The sequence below is a fragment of the Theobroma cacao genome, chromosome 10 (assembly GCF_053813885.1).
Source record: "Theobroma cacao isolate CCN51 chromosome 10, ASM5381388v1, whole genome shotgun sequence".
NCBI classification, from domain to species: Eukaryota; Viridiplantae; Streptophyta; class Magnoliopsida; order Malvales; family Malvaceae; genus Theobroma; species Theobroma cacao.
In genome coordinates, this window is record NC_142648.1 from 738,822 (window position 1) to 765,442 (window position 26,621).

The following is a 26,621-nucleotide window of genomic DNA, read 5'->3' on the forward strand; positions in this document are numbered from 1 at the left end:
GCAAAATAAATTTAAAAAAAAAAAAATTTCTTGCCGGAGTCATGCATAATCCTTTAAGTTCTCAATCAATTTAGGGACAAACAAAAAACCCCCTTAACATTTAAACTTAAAAGAATTAGGTGGTATTCTCTCTCTCTCTCTCTATTGGTTTTGTACCATTAACATGTAGTGTTTCTTCAATGAACATTACATACATAGCATGGTTCAAGTTCGGACCAAACAACAGCAATTCAAGTTCAATTCCTCTATACTTTGTGTTGAGACACCAGGTTGATGGATTCTCCCCCGGGATTCAATCAATCATGTCATCCGACAAACGGGCTGGGGGGGGGGGGGGGGGGGGGGGGGGGTGGGACAACGAGAAATCATAGTGGTTCAGTCAAGTCTGGGATATGATGAGCGTATATAGCAACTCGTTCCATGTATCAGGTAAGCCAGGGAGACACCAGTGCACACAATCTGCATATGTTGCTGGATCAGACTTTTGTTCTTGAGTCAGCAACTTGCCTCCGGGTGCTGCATAAATAGATGTATGTGCATCTTTCCGGTATTCAGAAAGGGTGGTGATGTCGAGGAAGTGAACAGGTATTTCCAGGGATCGACTGACATTCACCGCAATCGCAAAAAGCCAACGATTTGTTCCCACATCCAGTGATGTAGATATGTTTAGAATCGGAGTTGTCTCGTTTGAACACTTGATCCCGCTTGTGTTATTCCAGGCAGAGCTCCTGTTGCAATTTTGCATACACAAGATGTTTACATAAAGAGCTATCTTAAGCAACACTTCGTCTAGAATGAGAAGATGAGATTGAAAGTTTTGCTTTGTTCATACTTTATATGTGAAGGTGCTGGACTGCTGAAGAAAACTGAAGTGTGATTCGAATCAACATTCTCTTCCAGCCACTTGCCCCATGACCTCAAAACGCTCTCATATGCTATATTCTGATTGATTTCGACATAATCTGTCACCCCATCATCGAAAGATCCTCGTCTTTTCAATCAGTTTCGAAGCAACAAGAGTAAATGTTCTGTGATTTAGTGATAATGTACATTGATCGTGCATTGAATATAAATTCGAAGTTAAAGAAACTCGAGCAGAGTGCTTACAATACTTTCATGGTAGGGTACCTCCACCAAATATATGTGTTGAAGATGAGGTAGTCAACATTTTTCCAGTTATCTCCATGCTTTGAGATTGATTCAAGCTTGATTACAGGATCCACTGTGCCATCCCTCCTTGTTGGAGGGTCTACATTGGACTCAACCAAAAATGGTGCCCAGTAGAATTCCATGGTAGCATTATATTCCTACAGTTCAAGTAGCTATAACTTTTTCAACAAAATTTTCTTCACCTTCCTCTCTTTGTTTACTTGATTTTAAGGCAGAAAAAACTGTTTCTCTGTCTCATGTTATCTGAATTTTGAATCAATCCATGAGAAAAGAAAAAAAAAGAAAAGAGAAACAGCAACTCAATTACCTCCATTTTAAAGACAGTGGTATACCTTCCATAACTGAAGCTCTTCTTCTCTGGTGGGATGACAGATTGAACCATGCAAACCAGGGATAGCATCTGGCTAAAATGTATGGAGTCTCCAACAAACATAAGCCTCTTTCCTTGAAGTTTCCCCAGCAACAATTTTGCATCAAACCTTAACCCAGACAGGAGAAAATCATTAAACTAAAAGGGATGAATTGACCCACTTCTGAGAAAGAAAGAAAAGAAATATTTACTTGGGCAAAGAGCAATCCCTGGGCTGCCACCTCCATTTCTGGTATAAGGAATCTGGCCTTCCATTCTTCTGGCATGTCCCCATCTCGGTGAGAAACTCACACTCTTCTTCTTTGTATAAAGGGTGTGTGCCATTATCAAAAACCCACTCTCCTTTGAAGATATCACACTCTTCTAGGGGAAAAACAATCCTTTTATTGGCACCATCATCCTCTTCTTCTTCTACTGTGATTAAGTTCGAATCATTGCTATCTTGAAACTTTTCTTCAATACCTCCTTTTGTCTCTACCTTAGCTTTTCCATCATTGTGTTCCTTGTCTGTTTCTTGAATTCCAACATTACTTGTGTTGGAGGATTCCGGGAAGGGCTTTTGGTGTTTGAAATCTGGGACTGGAATCATTTTCCTGTATTCCTTGTACGAAAAGAATCCAAAGAATAAAGTTGAAAAAACTACTATGGTTAATATTGGGGAGTAATTGCATCTCTGGGTCATACCGACTTTCTTCATTGTTACTTATTTCTATCAGAGAGTCAAGATCAGCTTGATCAAATAACAAATTTATGGCTATGGATGGATGTTGGGATAATCTTCTCTTCTATTCTTTTCCTTCTTCTCTGTCTTGAAATCTAAATAGAAAACTTCTTGTTTTGGTAGCTGTAGGTCAACCTGCCATTTCTTATTGTATTATACATGTATATTTTATAATTTTATATGTGTATGCACCCAATTACAATTGTTTAACGTATTTTAGTTGGTAAAAGCTGTTGTCCTCTTTTGAAATATTCCATGTTTATAACAACTGTTAAGTTGCCTTGTCAGAGTCTTATCAGATTTAGAAATGCTAAAAATGCTTACAAACAGCGGAAAGAGATTGAGAGCAAAGCTGAGTATAGCTTCCTTTGTCAGAAGGAATTAGCAACCTTGAAAATTGCCTGGACTTGCTATAGAGTTTTCTCTACAATGATGAAGCAGATATCTTGCTGATCTATGCCATTTCTGGAATCCTTAATCTACTGTCTCTTATTTGCTTTTGGTCTTGCTATTTATTTTGTCATTGAAAGTTGAAGCAGGACAACTCTATATGTATAAATAAATAATTAGGTATTGACTTTAAGAAACTAATCACTCAATGATGAGCTAGAACCAAACCAAACTCCTCCACTGTTGTGGGGGCAGAGAATCTTGCAAAGCAAATGCTTTCAAATTTCATCCTTAAAAAGATTGTCGTAACTTGAATTCAATGTCATCAGGAAAAGCAAGCATGGGTTTGGGAAAAAAAATTTCTGATTGAATTTAAGAAGAAAATGATAAAAGCATGTAAGGTAGCAGCATGTTCTTGGGAATTTTCTATGCAGCTACACAACTGACTCAAGAATTCTTTAACAAATCATATTCAATTCCAATTTGTAGTTCATCAATCTGTGAAAGACAAAAAGAAATCATAGGTGGTCAAGAGTGTGAAATGATGTGTGTATAGAGGAGCTCATTCCATGTATCAGGTAAACCTGGTAGGCACCAATGTATGCAGTCTGCATATGTGTCTGGATCAGCCTGCTGCTCCGGCGTTATCAGCTGGCCTTGCCGGGTGGTATAAACGGATGTATGAGCATCTTTTCGATACTCGGAGAGGGTGGTGATATTCAGGAAGTAGACCGGTACTTTCATGGATCGAGTCACATTTGCTACTGCCAGGAACAGCCTGTGGTCTGTGCCAACATTTGGCGGTGTGGACATGTTCAACACTGGAAGAGCCTCCTTAGCACACCTGATTCCATCCGGGTTGTTCCAATCCAAACTCCTGTTCCACATCCACGAGGTTAAAATCAATGGAAATGAACAAGAAAATGGACAGAATTAAGTGATCTAAAACAATGAATACTTGATATGAAGAGGGGACATGCTCATGAAGTAGACTGAAGTAAACTTGGAATCAACATTTGCTTCAACCCAATTAGCCCATGTCTTCAGAACTCTCCCATAAGCTATAGGCCGCTTGATTTCATCATACTCAATGGGGTCTGCATCAAACGATCCTCGTCTTTCCAAACAAACATCAAAAGATGAAAAATGTATCAACCTCAATGAATAAGCTTTCCTGCTTTGCTTTTCTGCAGATATAGCTCATGGCAGAATCAAAAACCCTTTTTACACTTACAAGACTTTCATGTATCCAGTGTTCATCCACCATATATATGTGTTGAAAACCAAGTAATCTACACCCTTCCAATCATCTCCACGGTTCTTGATTGATTCAGGCATGATTATACGGTCTTTTACGCTGTGCCTCCATGGATTGTCTGAGTTAGATTCAACCAGAAACGGTGCCCAATAGAACTCCACCGTGGTGTTGTACTCCTATGCTAGCATTTAAGACATAATGTCACATCCAACTGGCCCCAGAAACTAGAGTTAAGGGAAATTAAAAATGGAGATGGCGATAAGCATAAAAATTTCAATTCCATTACCCCATTCTTTCATGTGCACATCTTTTCATGAAATTACATAAAAAGAAAAAGGCATTTCCTTTTCAACTTGCCCCTATCATGGATGGAAGCAATGAGACAGTTTGTCGGCAAGACAATAACTCTTAAGTATTCTTTAACAAGTTTGAATTTTTCATTGGTTAAGCATGAAGAGTTTTGAGTGAAAACTATGCTTAATTCTTTAACAGATCTGAATCCTACCATCTTATAGACTGATTAAAGAGTAAAGGAAGAGATATACCTCAATGCTGAAGATAACTAGAGAACCTGACTTTCTGAGGCTCTTCTTGCCTGGAGGAACAGCAGATTGAAGCAGACAAACCATGGATTCCCATTGGTTCCGATTTAATGAGTCCCCCACGAACATGAGCCTCTTTCCACGAAGTTTTTCAAGCAATAATCTTGCTTTGAATCTTACCATACCAAAAATAAGGAAGGAAATTAACTCAATAACTAATTAACTAAAGCCTTTTTATTCCTCAAGAAACAATTAGGAAATGTTAACTGATATACTTACTTGGGCAAAGAACAATCCCTAGGTTGCCATCTCCAGTTCTGGTAAAGTGAATCCTGTCTGCCATTCCTGATGCAAGTCACTTGTTCTGATAGAAACTCACATTCCTCTTCTTTATACAAAGGATGAGTTATATTATCAAAAACCCAGTTCCCTGTGAACACATCACAGTCCTTTGGTGGCAGCTTAACCTCCCCATCTTCCTCCAGGATTCCTAGAGGTCTAAATCTTGACAAGAAAATTGACCTCGCCACCTGTCTAAAATCTCCTTTGTAGATAAACCATTTGAATAGAAGTATCAATATCAGGGAAACCAGAACAAGTACTTGATAGTAGCTTTTACTTTTATGGCTGATGCTGCAGCAGCTGTGCTTCATAGCTTCACAGCTTGGGTGAAAGATGAAACAGCAAAGGTTAAGAATGAGAAGGAATTCAAGAAAAAGATCAGAGAAGAAGAAAAGGAAAACAACTAACCTGGAGTGGTTAACTTCAATTAGCCGCTGGTTTAGCTATCTGCAGAAATAAGATTTCTCTTTCCCCACCTTTTATTTTTTATCAGTTTCTGACCACAATCTTCATATCTGACAAAAGAAAACTGAACCCATTCAGGATATGTTGACATCTACAATGTTGGAGAAAGAATTCAGAGTTCAGCATCTCATTGATACTATTAGACCACTTTAGACTAGAAAACTACACAGTGGATAGATTACTCATTACTATATAATTTCTTATGGGCACCTGGGTCGTCCAAGGCTAAGAAAGCCTGTAAATTATAGACTAATGCTATAAAAGTAAGGTCTTCACTCTTCACTGACCACCTGCCAAGACAATCTTTTATGCTTTTTCTTTCCTTTTTCTTGAGATAGTAATCACTAGCCACTTTTTTATTCCATACCTCTTAAAATATGGGGTTCTGCTTTTAGCATGGCTTACCAATGAGATCTAAGTTCTAGTTTTCAAAAGGATATAATTTTACCCGTCTTTCTCTAGCTGTCTTTCTTTATTCTTGGATTTACATTTATATCCCTTGCTTCCCATACCACAAAGTTAAGCAGCTGTCCCTACTCTCATATGCACATGCAGTAGGACCACGTGCCCGCCTGCTTTCATTACAATTTCCTTCTTAAGAATCAATGTTGCATGAGGTGTAAGTTACTGCTTCAAGCCATTGCTGTAACTGCAAGCAGAGAAGCTTTTGTTTTTGAAGTCTGCACTCTCTGCAGCCTGTTTTCCTTTTGCCAGTGTTCATGGCTCAAGTTTAGAAAGGATGTGAGAAACCTTATACTGTGAGGGAAATAACAAGGCTTATACAGGCAAAACTTTTGGGAAAATATAAAAACAGCAGATGGAGATGCGGGGTATCGATCCCCGTACCTCTCGCATGCTAAGCGAGCGCTCTACCATCTGAGCTACATCCCCATATGTTATTAGCGGGAACCATTGCTTTTTTGTAAGAAGATACGAACATTATGGAGAGCATTTCTGGTATGGAAAATGCTTTAGTATCTCAATCAACTGAAGTAACTGGCAAATCCAAAATTAAGCTAAGGGTAAAACAGATTATTGGACCTCTTGATTACCAAAGGGTGCTGTTAATTGTCAATGAAGTCATATATACCTCTAGGTAAATTAGGGAACTCTTGCTGACTGACATGTTCTATCTTGTAAGTAGGAAGCAGAACAGTCTTTTTTTTTCCCCCCTTTTATGATGAGACTTTTGGCACCTTGATGGAACTTGCCTATGTAAAAAGGCCCTAAACATCTAGAATCCAAGAGGGTCAGTCTAGTTGACCTTTGTTAAAGCCTTGCCTTTTGCTTATAGACAGCTGTTTAATACTCTTGACATGATCTTGACATGATTTAGTTAATGGCACCGGCTTGCCTTTGCTAATGTTTTTTACCTACAAGACCTGTTTTCTTGTCTGTATCAGGGCTGATGAGGCAGTTTTTTGCCCATTGAAAGATTGGACACACTGGGACTTATCTCTATGGTTCTTGAAGCTATTTTTCTCTGAATTGAACATAGACTATGTTGAAGCACAACCGACTAGATCAAGCAGCTCTTAGTATATAAAACAACAAAAATGAAGAAGAAATGATGATATATGAAAAGAAATTTTTTGTTTGTATGAACCCTTTATTTCTTTTTTCCAAGTTTTCCAACATATTGCATTGTACAAGTGCTCTGTGCATTGGCTTAGGCCAGCTTTTTTGATCAGTGAGTGATGGAAATTTGGCATTCTTGGCTCCCACCTCAGTCCCCAGTAAATCAACAAAAGGAAAAAACCAAAAAATTTTTGATGGTCCATCCCCTACACTTTTCCACCCTATATGAAGCTAACATCCGATCAAATGTTGGAAGTAAAACTTACAGATGCTTACAAGGAAAACCATGACTGAGGCAATGGAGCCATACCAAAAAAGAAAAAAAACAGAAAAAAAATAAAGTAAATGGATAATGTGAATTTATGTTTGTGCCACGTGTCACGAGTGAGAGATGATACGTGTGTAGATGAACTCATTCCACGTGTCGGGTAACCCTGGAAGGCACCAATGGATACAATCAGCATATGTGGCCGGGTCTGCCTTCTGTTCCGGGCTTAGCATTTTGCCTTGGCGGATGGTGTAGACTGAGGTGTGTGCATCTTTTCTGTACTCGGAAAGGCTTGTGATGTCAATGAAATGAACAGGAACTTTCATGTTTTGAGTGATGTTGGTGGCAACTACATACAGCCTGCGGTCAGTGCCCACGTTTAGGTACATGGACTGGTTCAGAATTGGGGTAGTCTCCAGGGCACACTTGATCCCATCCGGGTTGTTCCAGTCCAAGCTCCTGCAGACATTGGTAGGTTGGTTGCACATTATGTCAGGTTTGAATGAAAGCCTCAAATTAAAGAAATCATTTCAGTTCAAACATATACTACTAATCTTTTTTTATTTTGAAGGTTCGAATCTTGTTCTTTGAGCAGAAGAATTATACACCGATCTTTAAACATTTGAACTAAATATTTGAGTGCATATCTTTCTTATTAGTCGGAAAAACACACAGATATGATCGTTTTATTTACCAACCAAAAGATTAGGATAACAGTTTTGGTCTAATTATTATTGGTTGAGAGGTCATAGGCCAACTGTCAACCACTAGGACTGTCCTAAATGAGATACTTTATTCCAACAACAATGGGAGTTAAAGACAATCAGAAGAAGATTTAAAACTTTGGGTTAACCTCAGTCTTTGAACTGTAATCATGGTTAAGCGCATTGCACAAGGGGAATCTGTCAAATGATTAGGTTGCTTTTGAAGCAGTTATCTTCTTCAAAGAGACAGCGAGTTAAAAACTTAAAAGGGTTAGGTGATCTGGTGAAGTTAGTTATAGCTACTCACAAATTATTGCAAAATACTCCATTGATGTCCTATGTTTCTACAGGAGCTATAGGAAGAAACTTAGAAGGATGGCAAGTGATTAATTACTTGATATGAAGAGGAGACATGCTGCTGAAGAAGACAGTGGTTCGATTTGGATTCACATTCTTATCAACCCATTTAGACCATGTGGTCAAGACCCTGTTGTATGCTACTGGCCGTTCGATCTCATCATATTCAGTGTCCCCTTTATCAAACGACCCTCGTCTGTTACACCAATCAAAAGAACAGATATCCACCCCCCCATATCAGATTACCACTTCCAAAAAGAAACATAATTTAATCAAATCAAATGAAAACATTGATGCGTTTTTACTTACAAGACTTTCATGGTGAAAGTGTTCATCCACCAGATGTATGTGTTGAAGACCAAATAGTCCACATCCTTCCAGTTCTTGCCATGTTTCTTGATTGATTCAGGCATGATTATACGATTCAAGATGCTGTGCATGTTGGGGTCGTCTGAATTTGATTGCACCAGAAAAGGGGCCCAATAGAACTCCACTGTGGCATTGTAGTCCTGCAAAAGACAGATGGTTTCAGAATCACAATTGTTCCTTTGGGACAGTTCCTAAGCAAAGTCCATGAACTTAGTCTTCTTTCATTTTTTTTTTTCTGCTTTTCTTGGGGATGATGGGATAGGAAGAAAAGGGGAGGTCCAAATATGAAGCTTGTCTTTTTGCTTCCACAAAATACTAAGAAAATGCCTAGTGTTGTTTAAATATTCAGCAAAAACTTGGATGATCACATTGTCTGCTATAAAATAAAGCACCCGTGTGATGTCATTATGGTTATGAATCATTCACGAAAGACAAAAAGCATTAGCTTCAATTATACGAAACAAATTTTTGTCAGAAAGATTAATGAATACCAGAAGAAAATGACATCCAATCAAATCTTGCCAAGTGGGGAATTTTACCTCAATTCTGAACACAGAGAGAGACCCTGACTTGTTCAAGCTCTTCCTTCCAGAGGGGACAACAGATTGAACCAGACAAACCATGGATTCCCATTGATTTCTGTTCAATGAGTCTCCAACAAACATAAGCCTCTTATTCCTCAGCTTCTCAAGCAACAATCTTGGTTTGTACCTTAACAGGTAAAAAGGCATATCAAAATCATCAGCATCTTACAGAATTTAACAAAGAAACAAGAAAACAGTATATAAATGCTCTTACTTGGGTAAATTACAATCTCTAGGCTGCCATCTCCAATTCTGATACAAAGAATCCTTTCTTCCATTCCTCATGCAAGTAACTTGTGCTGTAAGAAACTCGCACTCATCTTCTTGGTACAAAGGATGTGTTTCATTGTCAAAAACCCACTGTCCTGTGAAGAGATCACAGTCTTCCGGAGGCAATTCGACATCCTCATCATCTTCTTCGATGACTGGTAGCTCTGTCTTTTGTTCTTCTACTTTCTCTTCTATCTTCTCCTCTTCATCTTCTTTATCTTCTTCAACTGGAAGCCTTTGCTCATCATCTTTCACCACCATGGATTTCAAGTCATCAGGTTCCTTTGTTTTTTCATCAGGAATCTTTCTTTTGGTGTTGTCTTCTTCTTCTTCTTCTACTGAAGTTCTTGAATTCAATGACACCGCGTTTTCCTTCTCGTTCTTGATACCTTCTTGAACTGGGTTGCCTTGTTTGGATCGCTCCTCTTGGATATCACTACCTTTAGGCCTTGAAAATGGGAACTCCGCTATGGACTTCACGTCCTCATTATACATGAACACCCCAAACAAAAATATGGAGAACACTACAACAAATATGGAAAGGTTATTGTTCTTGCGGTGCTTCATGACTCCTGTTTCCGTGAAGAGAGTTTTACGACGACCTGGCTGCATGAGAACTGAAGAATGCTTTGAGCAGAAAGAAGGGAAGAGGGATGGAAAATATAGAGGGAAAGAAATGATGAACAAATACACTATGTTGGAGAGAAAGATAGATAGATAGAGAGAGAGTGAGACTTATTACAATATGTATTAGGTTGATTATTTTTGTTTAATTCAGGTTTGGTGAGAAGGGTTTTTCTTCAAGAAACTTGTTAGGCTTTCTGGTGGAGGGAGAGTTGTCTTTCTCAGTTTTTTTTTTTTCTATATTTATTTCTTTACAATTCCATTGCTAACTACTTCCTTTTCACCCTCCTGTTTAAGTTCTGTGCCAGAAAAACAAACCTGAGAGGAGTGAGTTCAAAGCTTTGGCAAGTTGGTCTTAATCTACCTAAGATTGGGACTTGTACATTGGACGTTTTAGGTGTGGTGCTGTAAACTATCTGGTAGACCCCAATGTCATAAATTAGATTCTGACATGGAAGCTTCATCAGACATGGAAACTTTTGTTGGCTATAACCCTATGTCAGACTCCCCCATTGGAAAGTCAAAAAAACCTTTTGGGTCAACCGCCTGGAGCATGACAATGTATGCTCATCGGATGGTTGAGACTGTTCCTGTACGTGGGGGTCAGATAAAATCAAGGGCTCTGATGCTATTTTCATCAACTGTTTACCCTCTAAGAACCCATTCTATCATTTTCTTTCAGAAAACTTAAGACCAGATCAATGACATTATAGATTGTAAGATGCAGAAAAGTTCATTTCCCTGCAGTAATTTCCAGCTTTTCCTATTTATCCATGGAGACTTAGGGGAACAAATTAAAAATGTCTAATCATGTTTGTTATTTGTGGGGTTTACTCCATAAATAAAAATTGAAGGATGGTAGGCAGCCCCCCCTAACATTTGGACCACAGCAGAGCAGAGGTCAAGAGAGCAAAAAGAATATCAGAAAACAACAGTGAGTTCTATAAACAAATCGAAGTTGCCAGCAATCTTGGTCACAACAAGTCAAACAAGATAATCTTGATGCCATAACCATACAAATGTTGTTATGGTACCCAAATTTAAACAAATAAAAAAGAGAGAAAGAAGTCTGTTTGTTAACTGCTACAAGCTTAATATGATTACCAAAATTACACTAGTGAATAATTATGAAATTCTTCACTTGTTTTTCACCTCATATCTCAATTAATTCGATACATAATAGTAATAATTTTAACGGGTGTATTTACAGCACTCATAACGTAATCTTTTCTTTTTTATTATCTCGTCTCTTTCATATGGGAGAGAATAAAAAATCATAGTAATCTAGTGATAAACATGGGTTTTGAGGTGTCATATTCATCCTTCTCGATTTATAAAAAAAATTAAAAAAAAAAACAAAATCCTACTAATAGTATCCTCATTTTTTCAAAGGGTATTTGTTTGTAAAAGTGATTATGGTCAATTAGTCAAAAAATCACCTAATCATCCTTTCAAATGTCAATGTTTTTAGTTGGTGCAATGTTTAACAAAACTTCTGATCATAATTATTGACTTCATCCAAACCAAAAAATTGTGTAAACATATATATTTAAATTCATAATAAATGATTAAATGTCATGTGATCTTTCTTTGTCCACAACAACTATAGGCAATGGGCTGTTGATGCATTACCAAGGCTCTTGATAATAATGATGATTCTATTTGGTTTGAAGTCTCAAAAAAAAGTTAAAAAAAAAAAGAAGAAAGAATCAGAATTCTTAATTATTAGTAACTTTATGTTTGAGAAAAGTAAAGGCTAAGGAACCTTTTTTGATTTTCCTTGTGCATTGAAAGTACATCAGGATGGAGAAATCAAACTTTGGGTTTGTGTAGCAACTCACTTCACTCCCTTTTGGTAATAGTTTGATGGGTGACCCATCGCTTTTATTCCAAGCCAAGGCAGCCATACTGAGTATAATATACTTCACCCTATCAAAGAAATTCGAAATCACGATACATGAGATATTCATTAATGTTGAGATATTTGACTGTAAATCTAAACTCGATTAAAATTTGATTATTTATATTTTATTTGAATTCGACTATTTATAATGAGTTTGAGCAATAGATATTTTATAACCATTATCTAAATTCTATCTGAATTTGTGATCGTAATAATTTTATTACTTGAACTATATTCAAATATGATTATATAATACTTTAATCTTACTTAATCAAGTAGAATACTTTATTATAAAGTATCTATTATGATCTTTAAAGAAATGAGAGAGATTTTTCAACTCGGTTTAAGTTTTCTTATAGTTTTTGTTATTGTAACTATCACCATCAATTTACATTACTTTTTCTGTCTATGGACTGTGATTTACTCCACTCCTATAGCCCCTTTTCAAGGACAAATATTTTCGTACTCAACCAATTCCCATGGAGACAAGGCTCACCTTGACATATGCCTTGAAATACAATCATGTCCATGTATGGGTGTTCCCCTCATACCAATAATGCCAAAAGAAATTAAAATAAATTCCTTCGGTTAAATAATTCAAAACCCAATGGGTTTTATCCTGTTTTGGATTTAGAATTAATGGGCTTTGTTGAAGGCCCAATCTGTTTTTGAAGGGAAAAAGGCCCAAAGCTTTGAATAAACATGTGCAACTCATTATTTGGGAGCTTGGTTTGATAATAGGACTGCTTTTGGGCTCTCTCATATGACTTAGTTTAAGCCCCTTTACTTCCCAAGAACTTGAAACTTGTTAAATCTAATATAGTTGTATGCTTGTTCTGTCTCCAAATATTTCTCTCTTTGATTTTCAGGAAAATTAAGATTAAAATTTCATTTTAAAGCAAAAAGAAAAACAAATTCTTCTTCTCACATTTACCACAATCTTGTTGCTAATTCTTTTACTAACAATATTTAAATTTTTTGCGATGAAATTATTTTTTGTCGTAAAATCTGACAAAATAAATTGATAAGAGCAAATATAAAGTAAACAAAGAAGGTAGTCGAAAACAAAATTGTACTATTTAATTGTCAAATTTCCATTTGCTTAGAAAGATTGAAAATCATTCAATGTATAGAAACTTTAGATGCGGTATCGATCAAGTGGATCTTTGAAGAGGAGGCATTCATGATAAACTCTCCATGCATAGTCTTCAAAGGAAAATGACCTAAACAATCTCTCTTCTTTCTTTCCCTCGGTGCCAATTTCATCGTCGCGAATTTCATCATCGCTGGCATTTTCATCGTCAGCAATGACCTTGGTAAGGAGAGGAGCAACTTGACTATCCATCGGAAGTGTCAATAACAGTGACATTGATACATGACGAGAGTTGTTTCCGTCATCTAAACACGCCGCCACCGGTCTTCCCCTCACTTTCCTTAGTTTCCCATTGCTCCAAACCTATCAAACATTTTTTAGTAACATTAATCAGGAGAAAAGTTAGACTTAATTATTAACTTATTCTGCATATGAAAAATCACAGATTTTTCATTTTTCAAATGAAATTATATATATATATATATATCTATTTAATAATTAAATAAATCTTAAATGGATACATGCTAATTTAAAATTTCACGGTTAATATTGAAATAGTTAACGTAAATATAATAATTCGTGAAACAATCATTTCTTAATTTCAAAAATTACAGATTATTCAATATGATTATATAAAATACAAGTATATTCAGATTTGGGATGGGATAGGGTAGCAAGTTTAGACAAATGCTAGGCAAACACTAAATAATTACCATGAGATAAAACTTACTTGAGCAATGTCACCGAGAGTGACCATGATGGAGTCCACTTCGGGTGAAACCGAAACCCATCCCGATTCCGACAACAAGGAATATTGTTGGCACCTGATTTGATATTGTAGCCCAATTACATACGGGTAAAACCCGCCCGAGGGTTTATCGTCCCCATGCAAACCCTCTAATATCCACATCAAAGAACAAAACCGGGTCGGATCCTCTCCTATCGGGTTCTCAAACCCCACTGCATTTGCCAACGTATCGATGATCTTCAACCCCAGTTTCTCTAAAGCCCGAGTGAACTCACGTAGAGAACTCAATGACAGGTTTGTTAACTCGGTTGAACACGTAGCATCCAAGCAAAATGACTCACCCTTTTCGTCCCCGCCTTCTTCTTCATCGGCATCGAAGCCTAGAGGCCAGTTCTTGGGGAAACATGATTCTTTTTGCTCTTTAGGGAGTTCAAAGAGAGAGAGTGACTCGGTCTCAGCCGAGTTAGCTAGTTGGGAAGATACGTCGTGGCTTGTGAGTTGGAAGAACCCGACTTTAGAACCAGAGGAGAGGAGAAGATCCTTAAGGTTAGGGTCAGAGAAAGAGACGGTACGAGGAGACGCGGTGGATGGGGCCGAGCGGTGAGTAGGAAGGGATAGAGTAGGAGGGAGGCGGTGGAGGAGCTTGGAAAGCGCATCCGCGGTGGCGGATGACGTGACGAGGTGGTGATTGGGTTGCCCGGATGGGGTTGGCGGTGGGGCCGCGGTGGCGCCGTACAAGTTTGGTAAGTGTTGCTGTTGTTTGTGAGTAGAAGATGCCATGGCATGAAAAAAAAAAGTTCAAAAAAAAAAACAGAGCACTCTTGGCTAATCTAATGATATAAGTATTGAAATATATAGAGAAGTTGGGTGCTTCACACGTGTGGGGGCCAAAATGTTAATTATTTAAGTATGAGTTAGCAAAAGCAAATGTTACCAAAAGTTATGTTGCATGGGACCATAATATCAATGAAAGGTGCGTTTTTATTTGGCACTTTAATTTAAATTAAATAGGTAATACATTAAATATCAAATAATGTAACACTATTTATAATAGCATGGAATTGACCATGACAACTTAGACTTTCAAAGATGAAATTTTCCCAATTATTAGTTTTAATAATCCCTTTTCATGGAAATTTGATAAAGAATTTGTGTTTTTATTAAATTATAGGTATAATACTTAAAAAAAATCACTGAATCATTAAAAAAATTCATATAAATTCTTATTTTTTATTACTTTTAATCAAATTATTATAATTTTATCTTGAACTAAATACGTCTTATGATTAATGGTTGATTAGTAATCATTAGTAAAAAATGACACTTGTCATTTTATATCCGCATGACGTTGATGTAAAAGGTAAAAAATATCACATGGTTATACTATTACGTTACATCATTATCTACTCTGTCATGTCTGCATATCACATTAACACCCTATGGTATAGTATGATAAGTAGTATTATTTGGTCTAAAATAAAATTACAAGGGCTTGATTCAATGAGATAAAATAATAAGGATTTATTTACATTTTCTTTATTAGTTCAAATACTTTTTTTAAAATTTTATGCTTAAATTATACATGAACATAATAAGCTTAGATAATAAAAATACACTTAAACCCTTAAACTATGCTCATTATGCAATTAAGCCCATATTCTTTTCTTATATTCCTACAAGCCCTCAATGTTAACGAAAAATTAATAATAGTCAAATTAAATGTCAACGAGTATTTTTTCGTCCATATGATATATAATGTATTTACATAAGCATTTCAAATCAAATGTCACATGTTCATGTCAATTGTTACATAATTACGTCAATTGTCATGTCATATGTTATGTGTATAAAAATATTAATTGATATTAAATTTTTTCATTAAAATTAAAATTTATATGCATGCAAATAAAAAATAACTCAATTAGTTTTTTAGTCTCTAAAGCCAATATAGTAATGATTCTCAATAATAATGGACAGCCATGCCCATGCCACTGAGATATTTTGGTTTTTCTATTACCAATCCAAGAAATGCTCAACTTTTTGCAGGGAAGTGGCAGTCTGCTGCCTTGTCGTGGGGGAAGTTGCGTCTTGAATGGTAACAGGTTCTGATTGCAGGGGTCTGCCCTGTATTATTTGGGTGTTTGCTTTATAAATGTTTGGAATATAATCTTTTGCATATTTTGGACCGAATCATAGACTATTGTCACGCCATAAGCATCGATGGTAGAAACCAGAGACATTGAAATTGGTCTTGTCCAGTAAGGACCCGCCTCTCAAAAGTTTAAAATTTTTATAATATATTTTTATTTTTATAAATATTAAAATTTTAATATGATCGTTTTATAAATATTATTTTTATTTCCAAACACGAAATTCGATTCCACTATTGATCTTGTCTTTTTAAATCTGAGGTGGTCTGACTTCTGAGGCAGAGAGGCGAGGGAGTCATGGGGGGCAATGACTTAACAAAAAGCAATAATTTTTATGAAGAAAAGGCCAAGTTTTAACATATTTTTTGTGCCAATTTGAGTTTGAATATTTGGTTATGTTACGAGGATTAGGCATAAAGGCCCACTTGCTTTCATGGTCAAGGTCATGAACACAAGTTTGTGATCAACTTGATTTGCGCAATAAATCATTCAAATCAATTACCGAAGAAAATTAACAGTATGATTTTCAATGAAAATAAAAATTATTCATGAGATTTTAATTAAAAAAATTAGTTGAATCATGCCGTGTTTGGACGAGCTACCTCCCTCGTCCCTTCTTTGAAAATTATTATTCATTTCATTATGTATGACAAGAATGATTTATTTATTATTATTATTCAATACTCCTGTGCATTATACCATATCATATACTCCTATATATATAGAATATGACATTTTCAAAGTTTTTTCAAAATTGTTTATGATATGTTAGTTGAATATATGTGTTTTAATATAATTACGAAAATAATACAAATTAATGAACTTATACACATTTAAATAAATACTTATTTCACCTGTAAATACTTTTCTCTTGTTTATTTTTAAGGAAATTAAGATAAAATTCTTTATTTTTTTTATAATGTAGATATTCAACAATTTATATATATAAATATAATAGAAATAAGAGTATTTTAAGATATTTAAAAAGAAAGAAGACACAGGAGGTGAGAGTGAAAGTGATGATTAGGTGTAACAAATCCAAATAATCTGAGCGGAACACTTGCCCATTTTCTTAGTGGGTCCCTACTGTCCACTCAAAGTTAGCCGGAGCATCCTACGGTCCCTGAAATCCAATCCCCCTCTCGCATCACCGTCGATTTTTTGAATCGACAAGTCCCGACGAAGATTCCCCCTCCGTATCTCATTATCGTCGTCATTTACTCTATTTCAAGACAAACAAACTCCAACAAGGAATCCATCGTAAAAACAGAGAATCAGCTCAATCGATTAGCCGATGTTCACCAAATTCTTCCATAACCACGGCGCCTCACCTCAATCTCCAAAGGTTTGATCGAAATTCTCCTTTCTTGTTTTGGTCGTTAAGTGTAAAATATTTAATGGAACGTGATTCAGCTAGAAATTTCAATGAAATGCTATAATATCTAGTTTTTTTGTGAACTGAAATGGAAATAATTTGGCAGAGTGATGTTGCAAAAGGAAGTTTGACGTCGGCAGATTTAAATCCCCGTGTGACCGTACACTATGGAATTCCGGCAACTGCTTCGGTTCTGGCTTGTGATCTCATCCAACGACTCGTTGCAGTTGGAACGTTGTTAGTAGTTATAGTATTTCTGTTTCCATTTATTCGTCTTGAATTTTTAGCATTCATCGACATCAAACGTTGTTTAATTCATTGCAAAGTTAGTTATTTCCGTTTCTCTAATTTAGTTAAGTAGGGATGTTTACTTAGATGAAAAATTGCAAAGTATTAATTCCTTTGATTCTGTTTTGGTGAAATTTTTGCTTTCTTAACGAATTGTATGATCTTTACTTGGTGTTAGGGATGGGAGGATAAAAGTGATCGGTGGTGAAAACATAGAAGCGCTTCTAGTGTCTCCTAAGCAGTTACCTATCAAAAACTTGGAGGTTTGTAAGTTCAAACATGGAGACTGATTTTTTGTTGGATTGCTGGTGTTCATGTTGCTGTATTTGGTTAAATTTGTTCTGTCTTTCAGCAATTATATGGTGTTTTTGTTTCCATTTCAGATGCTTAAATAATTCTAGCTCTAGGCGTTCCATCGTTTGTGCATTTTCTATGTGTTGTCTTTCCTTTCTTGTCATCTGTTTTATTATGGTGGCTTTATTTTGTATACTTTTACAAATGATTTTCTTTCATTGTGATACATTTCTTTATTCTTTACAGTTTCTACAAAATCAAGGTTTTCTTGTTAGCGTGTCAAATGAAAATGAGATTCAGGTATTTGATTGTTCATACACCTTACTTGTGTTTCTTATGGAGAGGTGCATTTCTAGCTGCATGCCTTTGATGTTCAGAACGGATATATTCTTTTTTCCTTCTATCCTCTCTATCTGTATGCTGCCTTATATGATTGCCTTAATAATAGGTTATTGATGCTGGCAGGTCTGGGATTTGGAACAAAGGCAAATAGCTTCCCATATACAGTGGGAGTCCAATATAACTGCTTTCAAAGTCATTCATGGCACTAGCTACATGTACAAATCACGTTGAAACCTTGTTACAATAACATCATCAATTTAACATTTCTTTCCTGCAAATGTAAGTGACATAGTTGATTATTAACGTCGTTACCCTGTCATTACCTTTAGGTATCTCGGAGATGAGCACGGGATGGTGTATGTTATAAAGTATGATGCTGAAGAACACAAGCTTGCCCACCTTCCTTATTATGTTCCCACAAATGTTATAGCTGGTAGTGCATTCATCATTTTACTGGTTATGTAGTCTTTTGGAGTGAAAGTTGTCTGGCTTCAATTTGCTCTTGTTGCCCTTGCCCCCTTGTTTTGCCCATAACCCTGTTATTCCTAGCTGAAAATGTAGAATTTTGTAATCAGTATGGTTGCGCACTTTAACTTTTCTGGTCCTATACTCTGAACTTAAGAATGTAGAATGCAAATCGATTTTTGGGTGCCTGTGTCTTTGGCTATCTATTTTGGTATCAATGTCTGAGTCATTATTTAGCTCTATAATGTGTTATGTCTACTTAAAATTACATTTTCTCAACTATGCAGAAGAGGCTGGGATTTCATCACCTAATCATCCTTCTGTTGTTGGAGTTCTTCCCCAACCTTGTTCTCAGGGAAACAGGCAAGACTACTTACCGGAAGTTCCTCTTGGTTATTCTGGTTTTGCAATACAAGACTGTAAATTTAATGTATAATGATATCTCTACTAAGAATCCAATATGATGGTTATTGCAAGGCCAAATAGTTTCTTTTTATACTGATTGAGCTAAAACAAGAACTAGTTGCATTGTTATGTCTTCTATAAATCTGTTATATTGAGCAGTCTATACGCTAATCTCTATGTGTGTCAATCTGTCACTACTCTCTCCACACCATCTCTGTGCATGTATGTGGGGTGCGGAGAAGCAGGGTTGTGCTTGTGTGGGTGCCTTACCTCTTAAAAGTTTAAGGTTGCAGTCTTCAGTAAAACAGGACAAAAGTTAGTGGTTAATAATGTGCATCATATACTTTCTGGTTCAATTTTTGCTGTCTGTTGCATTAAAAAATTGCATTATTTTGTAGGGTACTGATTGCTTACGAGAATGGGTTGCTTGCCATCTGGGATATTTCTGAAGATCGAGTTGTTCTAGTTAGAGGCAATAAGGATCTCCAATTGAAAGGCAGAACGACATCTGATTCTCCAGAAGAAAAAAAACTTGAAGTTTCTGACTGCACATCAGACGGTGATGAAGTGAAAGAGATAAGCTCTCTTTGTTGGGCATCGAATGATGGGTCAATTCTTGCAGTTGGTTATGTAGATGGGGATATCATGTTTTGGAACTTATCAACTGCTAACCCTAAAAGGATTCAGCAAGCTGAAAAATCACCCAACAATGTTGTTAAATTACAATTATCATCGGGAGAGAAAAGACTTCCTGTTATTGTTTTACATTGGTCTGCAAACCAATCCTGTGGTGATCATGGCTGCAAGCTCTTTGTCTATGGTGGTGATAACGTAGGATCGGAAGAAGTTCTAACGGTGTGCTTCTAACTCAAGTTATTTCTATAAGTTTGTTCATGCTTGTTATAATGATGGAAGGTGTCTTGTTTCACTTTTTTTTGGCTCAGCTAGACAGTAATATAAATAAATTCTTAATAGACGAAGAATAAAACCTGGCTAAAAGGCCTTAGAGAAGGTGTATTCAACAGCCATGATATCTCAACTTATAAATATGATGCAAATATATGGCATGATTGGCAAGGAAAAATCCTTTGTATTGATAACAAAAATTCCGATTTTGGACCATGCTATCATATTGATATTTCCATCAACACATCTTCAGTTAACGCTGCAGGATGAAATCCATTTTTAGCTAGCTATATAATCCTAATGTTTGTAAGTGAACCATGGTGCATATTATTTTTCTCCCTGAGAACTTGATACTTTGTCTCAAAGGTGGAGTTTCGACTTTAGCATTCTTGTCTCTTATCTGTACACCTCTTATTTACGACCTTGCACCCTCTTGCGGCTTTTACAAAAGTTTTAGTGTTATTCTTAATTTACCAAGAGGAGATGTGAATCAGGAGTGCTGCAAATCAAAACTAGAACCCTCATTCTGTTTACTGCAAGTATTCAAGCTTTAATCCCTTAAACTTTTCCATGAATAATATCTGTCCTTTACAGATCTTAAGCCTTGAATGGACTTCTGGAATAGAAAGTCTGAAATGTGTCAGCCGTATGGACCTTACACCCAATGGCTCTTTTGCGGATATGGTTTTGTTACCAACTGTGGGGGTAACAGAGAGTGGTGGCAATTTGCTATTTATGTTGACAAACCCAGGGCAGTTGCATGTTTATGACGATGCATGCTTGGCCGCCTTACTGTCTCAGCAAGAGAAAACAACTTGTGTTTCTTCAGGACAGTATGTTATGCCCATACCCACTGTTGATCCATGCATGACTGTGAGTAAGCTTGCTTTAGTTTACAGAGATGGGGAATTTTCGAAGGCTCTTTCCAAGGTATTGTATGTGACAGTGTGTAAAGAATGTTATGTGGTTTTTGACCTTTTATGACAGATTGTTTTACATATTTTGCACTCATTTTAACTCACTAATTTAGGTTATCTATGTTTGATTAGATAGTATCAGCCACAAAGCTTAAAGCACCACATACTCCAGCTACAGGGAGTAGAAGGTGGCCTTTGACTGGGGGTTTTCCCAGCCTTCTTTCTGAAACTGCAGATTATCAAGTTGAAAGAGTATATGTGGCAGGTTACCAGGACGGATCTGTTCGAATATGGGATGCCACCTATCCAGCTCTTTCACTTATCTTTGTTCTAGGAACTGAGGTCAGTTCATCTTTAAGTGTTTAAGGTGATTTTTTCCTCTTTAACATTAGCACTTCTGATTCATAACCCCCTGTTTTAGTTTAATTGACAAAGTCATTCTAAGACAGATAAATGGACAGGTGCCAGGTTTTGACGTTGCTGTTGCAAGTGCATCAGTGTCAGCATTGGAAATTTGCTCCTTAACTCAAAGTGTAGCCATTGGCAATGAATGTGGTATGGTAAGAGTTGATTGTTTCTATGGGTGTATTTTTTCCTTCTAAGACAATCAAAATAAATGCTTATCTTGATTTATATCTCTTGCTTTTGACAAAATGTAGGTTCGTCTCTACAAACTAACAGTAACTTCTGATGAAATGAGTTTGAACATTGTGAAGGAAACAGAGAAAGAAGGTGCGTGGTTGGGACTTATTTACCTCATGCAGATGCACTTGTATGTCTCTTTTGACTAGCAGACCAGTTTTCCAACACATATTTCTTTAAAATTGGTTTCAATTTGCATAATGAGTAAATGAGCTGTAGGTTTCAAAATGAGGTTAAGGATTTAATACTATCAGATAACTGGCATTCAAAGTTTTATGGTCTTGATTGGTTTATGCAGTTAAACCTTAAATGGTTGTGATTAAAGCTTTGGTTGTGTACAGTAGTTGAACGGTGTGCACTGTCCTTTTTACATACGTTGTTCAAGTCTTGTATTGCAAAGAAGAAAAATAATGGAGAAAACTGATAAGACTCAACTCTCAAGGGCAGACCACAAGCCAGGTTGTTGATATAATTCACTCGTGTCAATGATGTGCAATCCCTGTCAGAGCCCCTAAAATTCCAGATTTTCATGGACTAAAACTTTGTAAAACAAGAAACATTGTCAAATTTTAACTTTACATAACAGTTGCATGCCTGCTAGCCATTTATTTGTCTTGGCTAAGATCCTGAGGCTCACAATGGCAGTTCTTTGAAAGAAATTAAAGGAATTATCCTCTTTGAGTATCTACTCATTCTCTAAGATGACTTGAAAGGTCCAAAATTACCCCCGCTTTCATGGAACCAATACTTATGGTTCATTCTTCGGAAATTAGGCCGGTTGGTTTGGGGAATTCCAAATTTTTTAAAAAGATTTGAATTTAAGTTGGTTCTCTTTGTGAAGCTGTCTTTTAGAAATAAGTGTAGAAAATTATACTAGTGAAAGCTGGTCGTTATCTTTTTTGATGTATTACTAAATTGAAGCTTTAAGGATTGATTATGCTACAGTTTCAAGTTTTCTCCAATTGGATTTTTGTTAATTCATAAGTGGCTTGCAGTCCATACCTTGCACCAAACAGATGGCCCTCAATGCTTGGCTGTGTTTTCACTCCTCAATTCTCCTGTATGTGTGCTACAATTTGCAAAATTTGGTACCAGACTTGCAGTGGGATTTAATTGTGGCAGGGTGAGAATCATCTGTGCAGTCTTGATGATTAAAACCATGCTCACTAGCTGATTGGCAGTGTCAACTAAATGACTTTCAGGTTCATATTTTTCAGTTTCTTGTCTCAGGTTGCAATGGTTGATGTTAGTACATTTTCAGTGTTGTTCATTACAGACAGTTTATCACCCTCAAATTGCCCTGTTGGTTTGTCTGCTATGATATCATTTACAGACAACGATACCTTGGTAAACAGCCCAAGGGATTCTGTATCCACAAGTCTGAATGATAACGAAAAGTGGTTAGCATTCGTAATGACCAAGGATGCATACCTAACAGTTTTAGATGGCACAACTGGCAATGTGGTTAGCTCTCTGTCAATACCTCTGAAAGCGGAGTCAAGTGCCATCTCTATGTACATTTTAGGCAAGTATTTTCAGCTGGGGAGAAAACAAAGATTTCCATTCTGTTTTTCACTTATTTTTCTGAATATTGACTACATGCAGAGGGTGGCAATATAGTCTCTACAGTGCCATCAGAGATCAGTGAAACTAAATTTGAACCTGCACATTCTAGTCCTGACCATGGAATTACTCCAGTAGAAGCTAAATCTGAGATTTCCGCTCAAGTGGCATACTTTGGGCAGAGATTAAAGAGTTTACTCATTTTACTTTGTTTTGAGGACGCACTGCATTTATGTTCTATGAAGTCAGTGATTCAGGTGTCTTACCTTATGCTTTTTCTTTTTCAAGTTCAGTATATCTGCAAATTCTTTTAGCAATTAGTGTAACTGCCTTGTAATAGGGGACCGCTGACTCCATATGGGCAGTCAATCTTCCGAAGCAATGTTCTTGGACTTCAGCCTTCAAGATAGATGACAAAGAGTGTGGGTTGGTTCTGCTTTACCGGACTGGAGTCCTTGAAATAAGGTCACTTACTTTGATACTGCAGATTCTCATATTGTATAACCTGATCATGTCAACTGTTCGCGTTAATCTTATATCCAAAATGGTATATTTATCTAAAGTAGTGTTTCATAGGTATAATATGTTAAGTGGAAATTGATTTCCCTGGACAGGTCTATGAAAACTCTTGAGGTGATGGGAGAAAGTTCTTTGATGACTATTCTTAGATGGAACTTCAAAACTAACATGGAAAAGATTATATGTTCTTCAAATAGAGGGCAAATTATACTGGTTAGTATCTTTTCCCCTTTTTCAATTCTTTTGATAATTTTTTTAATTTTTGAGATGGACAAGTTATTTTTTAGCCATGTGACGTCTCACCCAAGTAAAACATCTACAGCCTTTAATATTCTTCTTAAATTAGTTGGAGCTTTTTGCCTTTTGTCTGGTTTCTGCACGATACTAGTAAAAGATTCTCAAAATTATCAAATTTAGACTTACTTGTACAGCTGCACCAATCGCATCAAATTGTCCATGATCTTTCAGTCGTACATTCTTCATTATTTTATGCATAGGTCAAAACTAAAGTGCTCCACAACCTATGTAGATGCTCTTTGCGGCATAAGTGTTTATAACTTAGATGCTCTTTCTCCTTTGAGCTGCATATAATAATTTTTCTGTTACTGTACTTGCATTTGATTTTGAAATCTCGGTAATAGCACATAATTGTATATGACGTCTAACTCATTTTAGGTCTGTCTATAAGCATAAATCTTATTGATGTAGTTTCATACTACAATATCTGATGCAAGTTAACTACATTTGGAGTTATAGATACATGGGTGTGAATTTGCTGCTATATCTATTCTGGCCCTTGAGAATGAGTTCAGGTCTCTCTCTCTCTCTCTCTCTCTCTCTCTCTTTGTATGTTCCTGTATGCATGTTATATTCATTCCATTAGTAGTCTGTAACTCTAAAGTCGAGCACTTGTTACTTTCTAAAATGTCTTTTGTGTTGTAGGATTCCGGATTCTTTGCCATGCATTCATGATACAGTCCTTGCAGCTGCTTTTGATGCAACTGTTAGTTTATCTCCAAGTCAGAAAAAAAGCCAGGTCGTGTACCTCATTCTCTGTTTTCTTTAACATCAGTTTTTTTTTTTTTTCCATCCATAACAGCTTAAATTCTCTGGCAACAGGATACTGCTCCTGGGATTTTAGGTGGTCTTATTAAGGGCTTAAGAGTAGGTAAGCTGGATCAAAATGTGCAAATTCAGGAAGCTTGTAAGAATGATTTCTCGCATTTGGAGAGCATATTTTCTAGTCCCCCATTCTTAAAGCCTTCCATGGCCAGCACAGATTGGCAAGAAGTACTGGATCTTAACATAGGTTCTATCCTTTCGCTGACATTTCTCTACTGTCCCCTTGCTACTTTCTTTTTCCTCACTTGACCACCTTTTCTCATGCAGATGACATCCAAATTGACGAACCTGTAACCATCTCATCTTCTTCCGAGAAGATCAAGAATGACAGTAAAGGTATGTCAATGGTTCCTTAACACTCTTGTACATTTCTTCTTATTTCTGACTTCTTAACATTCATATTGCTATCTTGCAGAGCAAAGAACAGAGAGAGAAAGATTATTTGAGGGTGCTGGTACTGATGCAAAACCAAGGCTCAGAACAGCCGAGGAAATCAGGGCTAAGTATAGAGGAGCTGAGGTAAATTTACTGGGAATAATCAAGTAAATGCATAGCATCGAATCAATCGTCTTTCTAACACAAAAAAAATATGCTTCCAGGATGCTGCAGCTGCAGCTGCAAGTGCCCGGGACAGGCTTGTAGAGCGGCAGGAAAAACTCGAGGTAACACTACTACTTCATGTTAAATACTTGGATACAATTTCTTTCATTTTTCTTTTATTATTATGGATGAGCTCTTCCTAGCAAGAGATTCTCTCTCCCTAAGCTTTTTAATTCATCGGAGGCTCTAACGTATATGGTCATTTCTACCAGAGGATCAACGAACGTACTCAAGAGCTACAAAGCGGGGCTGAGAACTTTGCCTCCATGGCAAATGAACTTGCCAAGAGAATGGAAAAGAAAAAGTGGTGGAATCTATGAACTCGGATGGCTGCCAAACCAACCTATTGAGCATTCAGCTAAGGTAGCTGCCATTGTCATAATCAAGTTTCTTTGGTGTGAAATTAAAATTATTTGTTACAATCCATGCACCCGAGCATTCAGTCAATAATACGAAGAAACGTATATTTTTTACTCAAAAAATAAAGTTCGAATCTCCTCTACCCCAATCATTCTCACGTTTTTTTTTTCCTTCATTACCAATTTAATCGTTTTTCAAAGAATAAAAATCATTTCCACGTTTTCCTTCTTTAATTAATTGGTATGGCTGCATTTCGAGTTTCAGTCACAAGTTACTTTCCATTGGTCAAACAAAAACAAAAAGGAAAAGGGTTTGATCGTAATGGACGGTGGTGAATTCATGGAATCATGTTTTTGGCCTTTGTTTAGTCTATATTTGATACTGAAACCTACCCTCACTTGAAAAATCTTCGCTTTCAGAGGTCCCACTCTCGTCACGAGGCATGCTGAGGTTCCTTGAGATTTGACTCACGTGAAACAGACATAATTAGTATTTTTTTTTTTTTATAATTAGAGTGGTGACTGGTGAGTGGGCACTTTTCATTTGTCCATACGACACACTAATCAAATAAAATACAAAAATACAAATAAGAAAAAAGAAACCAGAAAGTTAAATCAAGCAGTTAGTTTGCGCTGGGCCTGAATCATGTGACAGAATATAAAACGATAAAATGGGGTTACGTATGCAATTTGCCCTTTCATATCTAACCTTGTCGATGCTTTCCCTCCATTCCAAAACGAGGAAAGAAAAAAGAATTGACCTTGGAATGATAGCACTTTTGACAATACCAAATCCACCCACAATCAAATATTAAGCGTAGTTTTGGATTCCCGTATGGAACTACACAAAGGAGCCTGATTTGCCCACATAAGTCACTTTTCCTCTGCTCCACAAATTTGGAACCCTCAATCATTTCT

The 26,621-nt window shown here is 36.6% G+C and overlaps 5 protein-coding genes and 1 non-coding gene across 11 annotated transcripts; 1 reads left to right on the forward strand and 5 right to left on the reverse strand.

Annotated features, from left to right (window-relative positions):
* Positions 1-336: 336 nt before the first annotated feature.
* LOC18585836 (protein trichome birefringence-like 30) lies at positions 337-2,869 on the reverse strand. The gene is made up of 5 exons (XM_007008874.3): positions 1,732-2,869; positions 1,478-1,649; positions 1,108-1,307; positions 833-991; positions 337-728 (listed from the first exon to the last, which is right to left on the reverse strand). Exons 1-5 carry the CDS (start codon positions 2,235-2,237, stop codon positions 380-382), a joined length of 1,386 nt encoding a protein of 461 aa, XP_007008936.3. The 5' UTR covers positions 2,238-2,869; the 3' UTR covers positions 337-379.
* Positions 2,870-2,996: 127 nt separating this feature from the next.
* On the reverse strand, positions 2,997-5,619 carry LOC18585837 (xylan O-acetyltransferase 1-like). Of its 4 annotated transcripts, none has more exons than XM_018129246.2 (7): positions 5,469-5,619; positions 5,202-5,308; positions 4,731-5,106; positions 4,455-4,626; positions 3,886-4,085; positions 3,610-3,768; positions 2,997-3,528 (listed from the first exon to the last, which is right to left on the reverse strand). In XM_018129246.2, exons 3-7 carry the CDS (start codon positions 5,102-5,104, stop codon positions 3,180-3,182), a joined length of 1,254 nt encoding a protein of 417 aa, XP_017984735.2. In that variant the 5' UTR covers positions 5,105-5,106; positions 5,202-5,308; positions 5,469-5,619; the 3' UTR covers positions 2,997-3,179. The 4 variants fall into 4 exon arrangements, with proteins under 4 accessions (XP_017984735.2, XP_007008937.3, XP_088658584.1 ...); XM_007008875.3 differs by having other exon boundaries at positions 4,731-5,114; XM_088802458.1 differs by having other exon boundaries at positions 4,731-5,114; positions 5,448-5,578.
* A 457-nt stretch (positions 5,620-6,076) lies between these two features.
* Positions 6,077-6,149, reverse strand: TRNAA-AGC (transfer RNA alanine (anticodon AGC)). Its single transcript has one exon. It is a non-coding gene; the product is annotated as a tRNA-Ala (tRNA).
* Positions 6,150-6,834: 685 nt separating this feature from the next.
* LOC18585838 (xylan O-acetyltransferase 1-like) lies at positions 6,835-10,256 on the reverse strand. Its single transcript, XM_007008876.3, has 5 exons — positions 9,333-10,256; positions 9,074-9,245; positions 8,475-8,674; positions 8,203-8,361; positions 6,835-7,563 (listed from the first exon to the last, which is right to left on the reverse strand). Exons 1-5 carry the CDS (start codon positions 9,998-10,000, stop codon positions 7,215-7,217), a joined length of 1,548 nt encoding a protein of 515 aa, XP_007008938.1. The 5' UTR covers positions 10,001-10,256; the 3' UTR covers positions 6,835-7,214.
* A 2,713-nt stretch (positions 10,257-12,969) lies between these two features.
* Positions 12,970-14,564, reverse strand: LOC18585839 (2-oxoglutarate (2OG) and Fe(II)-dependent oxygenase superfamily protein). Its single transcript, XM_007008878.3, has 2 exons — positions 13,739-14,564; positions 12,970-13,371 (listed from the first exon to the last, which is right to left on the reverse strand). The coding sequence occupies exons 1-2, from the start codon at positions 14,534-14,536 to the stop codon at positions 13,054-13,056; spliced, it is 1,116 nt and encodes a 371-aa protein (XP_007008940.3). The 5' UTR covers positions 14,537-14,564; the 3' UTR covers positions 12,970-13,053.
* Positions 14,565-16,955: 2,391 nt separating this feature from the next.
* Positions 16,956-25,852, forward strand: LOC18585840 (transducin family protein / WD-40 repeat family protein). 3 transcript variants are annotated; one of them, XM_018129434.2, is made up of 24 exons: positions 16,977-17,251; positions 17,388-17,518; positions 17,748-17,832; positions 18,110-18,163; positions 18,329-18,420; positions 18,535-18,638; positions 18,958-19,033; positions 19,474-19,930; positions 20,576-20,911; positions 21,031-21,240; positions 21,348-21,458; positions 21,558-21,630; positions 22,536-22,663; positions 22,771-23,065; positions 23,146-23,360; positions 23,444-23,568; positions 23,718-23,835; positions 24,379-24,434; positions 24,565-24,658; positions 24,742-24,931; positions 25,012-25,080; positions 25,160-25,263; positions 25,344-25,406; positions 25,557-25,852. In XM_018129434.2, exons 1-24 carry the CDS (start codon positions 17,201-17,203, stop codon positions 25,662-25,664), a joined length of 3,345 nt encoding a protein of 1,114 aa, XP_017984923.2. In that variant the 5' UTR covers positions 16,977-17,200; the 3' UTR covers positions 25,665-25,852. The 3 variants fall into 3 exon arrangements, 2 of the variants coding, with proteins under 2 accessions (XP_017984923.2, XP_007008941.3); XM_007008879.3 differs by having other exon boundaries at positions 16,978-17,251; positions 21,360-21,458; XR_016023159.1 differs by lacking the exons at positions 24,379-24,434; positions 25,012-25,080; positions 25,160-25,263; positions 25,344-25,406; positions 25,557-25,852 and having other exon boundaries at positions 16,956-17,251.
* The last annotated feature ends 769 nt before the right edge of the window (positions 25,853-26,621 follow it).

Bases quoted from the DNA above. Each gene is read 5' to 3' on its own strand.
- LOC18585836 (XM_007008874.3), bottom strand. From the start codon at position 2,237: ATGAAGAAAGTCGGTATGACCCAGAGATGCAATTACTCCCCAATATTA. The intron at 1,650-1,731 runs GTAAATATTTCT...GTCTGGGTTAAG, and splicing joins AGGGATTGCTCTTTGCCCAA to GTTTGATGCAAAATTGTTGC. The intron at 992-1,107 runs GTAAGCACTCTG...CTGATTGAAAAG, and splicing joins TACCCTACCATGAAAGTATT to ACGAGGATCTTTCGATGATG.
- LOC18585837 (XM_018129246.2), bottom strand. From the start codon at position 5,104: ATGAAGCACAGCTGCTGCAGCATCAGCCATAAAAGTAAAAGCTACTAT. The intron at 4,627-4,730 runs GTAAGTATATCA...TGGTATGGTAAG, and splicing joins AGGGATTGTTCTTTGCCCAA to ATTCAAAGCAAGATTATTGC. The intron at 3,769-3,885 runs GTAAGTGTAAAA...TTGTTTGGAAAG, and splicing joins ACTGGATACATGAAAGTCTT to ACGAGGATCGTTTGATGCAG.
- LOC18585838 (XM_007008876.3), bottom strand. From the start codon at position 10,000: ATGCAGCCAGGTCGTCGTAAAACTCTCTTCACGGAAACAGGAGTCATG. The intron at 9,246-9,332 runs GTAAGAGCATTT...TTACCTGTTAAG, and splicing joins AGAGATTGTAATTTACCCAA to GTACAAACCAAGATTGTTGC. The intron at 8,675-9,073 runs GTAAAATTCCCC...TGTCTTTTGCAG, and splicing joins TCTCTGTGTTCAGAATTGAG to GACTACAATGCCACAGTGGA.
- LOC18585839 (XM_007008878.3), bottom strand. From the start codon at position 14,536: ATGGCATCTTCTACTCACAAACAACAGCAACACTTACCAAACTTGTAC. The intron at 13,372-13,738 runs GTAAGTTTTATC...AATGTTTGATAG, and splicing joins CTCTCGGTGACATTGCTCAA to GTTTGGAGCAATGGGAAACT.
- LOC18585840 (XM_018129434.2), top strand. From the start codon at position 17,201: ATGTTCACCAAATTCTTCCATAACCACGGCGCCTCACCTCAATCTCCA. The intron at 19,931-20,575 runs GTGTGCTTCTAA...TGTCCTTTACAG, and splicing joins GATCGGAAGAAGTTCTAACG to ATCTTAAGCCTTGAATGGAC. The intron at 22,664-22,770 runs GTGAGAATCATC...TTCTTGTCTCAG, and splicing joins TGGGATTTAATTGTGGCAGG to GTTGCAATGGTTGATGTTAG.